Source organism: Myiozetetes cayanensis, unplaced genomic scaffold (assembly GCF_022539395.1).
Source record: "Myiozetetes cayanensis isolate MyiCay16 unplaced genomic scaffold, myiCay2020 scf811, whole genome shotgun sequence".
NCBI classification, from domain to species: domain Eukaryota; kingdom Metazoa; phylum Chordata; class Aves; order Passeriformes; family Tyrannidae; genus Myiozetetes; species Myiozetetes cayanensis.
This window is the reverse complement of record NW_026088088.1, coordinates 4,440-7,833: the sequence shown is the minus strand read 5'-3', so window position 1 is coordinate 7,833 and position 3,394 is coordinate 4,440. Positions and strand designations below refer to the sequence as shown.

Here is a 3,394-nt window from a genome sequence, read left to right as displayed (position 1 = left end):
GTGGAAGGAGCAACTCAGCAAAGCCCAAGCTCTGCTGCTCCCTGGCAGTGCTGCTGTGCTGGGATTCCTTTGCCCTTCCCCTTTGCAAGTACCCCCTGTCCTGCAGTGTGCTGTTCTTTAGGACCAGCTGAGAATAAGGGTCTTGGTCAAAGAAGGCACTGCAGGGTCCTTTACTTTGTTTAAATACTCAGAGATCACAATTCAACATTTTTACAACTCTGGGTCCAATTCAATGGAAACTAAATTAGAAGGCAGATGCATAATAATATTTATTTGCACAGGAATTTATTGCAAGAACCCTATGACCTCCATGAAAAACCTGAGCAGGAAGGCTGAACTATTAGGGAGTCCCCTGCTGAATGTTACAAACGAGAAAACAAGCATTTTATTGCTCCTGAAAAGCATCCAGTCATCATTTTCCTTATGGCATCCCTGAGCTCCTGGTTCCTCAGGCTGTAGATAAAGGGGTTCAGTGCTGGAGGCACCACCGAATACAAAACAGACAGGGCCAGATCCAAGGATGGGGAGGAGATGGAAGGGGGCTTGAGGTAGGCAAAGAATGAGGTGATGATAACAAAAGAGACCAGGGCCAGGTGAGGGAGGCACGTGGAAAAGGCTTTGTGCCGTCCCTGCTCAGAAGGGATCCTCAGCACAGCCCTGAAGATCTGCACATAGGAGAAAAATATGAAAATGAAACAACCAAACAATAAACTGGCACTAACCACAATGAGCCCAAGTTCCCTGAGGTAGCCTGAGTGTGAGCAGGAGAGCTTGAGGATGTGTGGGACCTCACAGAAGAACTGGCCCAGGGTATTGCCCTGGCACAGGGGCAGGGAAAATGTATTGGCTGTGTGCAGCAGAGCAGTGAGAAACCCAGAGGCCCAGGCAGTTGCTGCCATGTGGGCACAAGCTCTGCTGCCCAGGAGGGTCCCGTAGTGCAGGGGTTTGCAGATGGCAACGTAGCGGTCGTAGCACATGACGGTGAGGAGGAAATACTCTGCTGAGATGAAGAAGGCAAAGAAAAAGAGCTGTGCAGCACATCCTGTGTAGGAGATGGTTGTGGTGCCCCAGAGGGAGTTGTGCATGGCTTTGGGCACAGTGGTGCAGATGCAGCCCAGGTCTGTGAGGGAGAGGTGCAGCAGGAAGAAGTCCCTGGGGGTGTGCAGGCACTGGTCGCAGGCTACGGCGCTGAGGATGAGGCCGTTGCCCAGGAGGGCAGCCAGGGAGATGCCCAGGAAGAGCCAGAAGTGCAGCAGCTGCAGCTCCCGCCTGTCTGACAATGCCAGGAGCAGGAACTGGGCCATGGAGCTGCTGTTGGGCATTTGCTGTTCCTTAGCACAATGCCTGTTCAGAAAAAGAAAAGATGGGGAACAATTAAGAGAGACCCCTTTTTCCAGTACCTAAACATTTAATGAAATTGAATCTAGAGTCTCAAGATGCACTGTTTCTAAAAATGGCACTAAACCAAACGAAGATTGTCAAGAAATATTAAGGTCCCTCAAAGATCCCACTGCAATAGACATTTCAGGAGTGTTGCAATGTAGGATCCAACACGTACAGCAAATCCCTACTAACTGAAGTCCTGGCAGTGCACCCACAATAGAAGGAGGCTACGTGTCACAACTGCAGGAAAACACATTTTAACTGGGACTGCTCCATCTAATACTACAGGGTTAACAGTTATCCCACAATCAGTGACTGTAGACAACCCTAAGGCATTAGAAGTGACTGTAAAATCTCTATTTCCACCTATGGAGCAAGACACAGAAACACCCCTTTCCAATTTAGCCCCCATTGCTGTAGGGAGGGACACTTTGGACTCTATGCTGATGGTCCAATGGTCAGTCTGTTTTACTCCATTGGCCAATATGAACCTGCATGGTATTTTTTCCCAACACTAACCAATGTGCTCGAGTTAAAGGTCTTACAGACACAGGAGCAGATGTCACAATCTTTGCAGAGAGCGACTGGTCGAAGGAATGGAGCACTACAGAGCCCTGCATAGACATCAAAGGGGTAGGAGGAGCCCAGACACCTCTCCAAAGTGTCTCAACTTTACTGATTGAAGGACCAGAAGGTAAAACTGCCTCAGTAAAGCCCTATGTCCTTAATATCCCAATGACCCTCTGGGGCAGAGATATGATAGGACAATGAGGGGTTCCAACCAACTACCTCAAATTTAGTTTAAAGGCCACTGGTGAGCCGCAATCTCCTGCCCTCACATGGCTCTCTGACCAGCCAATCTGGGTATCCCAGTGGCCCCTAAAGGGAGAGAAATTGTGGCAAATCAGTCTGCGAGTACATGAACAACTAGCAAAGGGATGTATTGTGCCAACTGATAGTCCCAGGAATTTCCCCATTTTTATCCTATAGAAGTCCAATGTAAAGTGGAGACTGCTACAGGATTTAAGATAATTTAATAAAATAATAGAGCCAATGGGGGCTCTGCAGCCAGGGTTTCCATCACTACAATGACACCTTGAAAGTGGCCTATTGTTCTTATTGATATAGAAGATCATTTCTTTAACATTGCATTAAACCCTAAAGGCTCTCGTAGGTTCTCGTCTACAGTGCCTTCCATCAATGCAGCAGAACCATCTCAGCACTATCACTGGACATTTCTCCCACAAGGAAGGAGGAACAGCCCCTCCGTTTGCCAAAAAGTCATTGCAGACGTGTTATCACCAATCCATCGACAGTGTCTGGATACCATCGTATCTCACTCTGTGGACGATCTCTTGCTGGCAGCGGAATCCGAGGGACAACTCATGCAAGTGCATTTGTCTGTGAAAACGGCACTATTGACACATGGTCTTGAAATTGCACCGGGGAAAGGAAAAGTGAAAGTTCCATGGAAATACCTTGGATTTCAAATTAAGAACACCACTATTGAGCCCCAGACTGTTACTTTACCCAGTAACATCCACACCTTAAATGATCTACAGTCGCTACAGGGCTTAATCAGTTGTGTTAGGCCTCTGTTAGGCGTAACGACAGACCCCTTGAAACTGCTCTTTCAGCTCCTGAAAGGGGAGGCAGACTTATCCTGCCCTCGATGCCTAACACCAGCAACCCTGGCACTATTAAAGGAAATAAATCAAAGACTGAGTTCCTGTCAGACTAAAAAAAAAAAAATGTGTGGGTTACATTTTGTTTTAGTAATTTTTAAAGGTATTAAACAACTTTATACTGTCATAGGACAATTAGATGTAAAATGCTCAGATTTTCTGTTATGGGAATGGGTTTTTTAAGCTTCTTTAAAAAACTTTTTAAAGTTTTCTAAATCCATTACTCCATATCCTGAGATGCTCTCCAAAGTCTGTCACAAAAGCAGATTATGGCTTTGGGAACTCTTGGGGAGGGATCCAGATATTTATGTTTCTCTGTCTACTGT

General features: G+C 46.6%; 1 protein-coding gene across 1 annotated transcript; it reads right to left on the bottom strand.

Moving 5' to 3' along the window:
- Positions 1-404: 404 nt before the first annotated feature.
- Positions 405-1,322, bottom strand: LOC126652387 (olfactory receptor 14J1-like; the record flags this gene model as incomplete). The annotated part of the gene is made up of 1 exon (XM_050339129.1): positions 405-1,322. A coding segment is annotated over exon 1 (918 nt), but the record flags the coding sequence as incomplete, so codon positions are not given.
- Between the last annotated feature and the right edge of the window lie 2,072 nt (positions 1,323-3,394).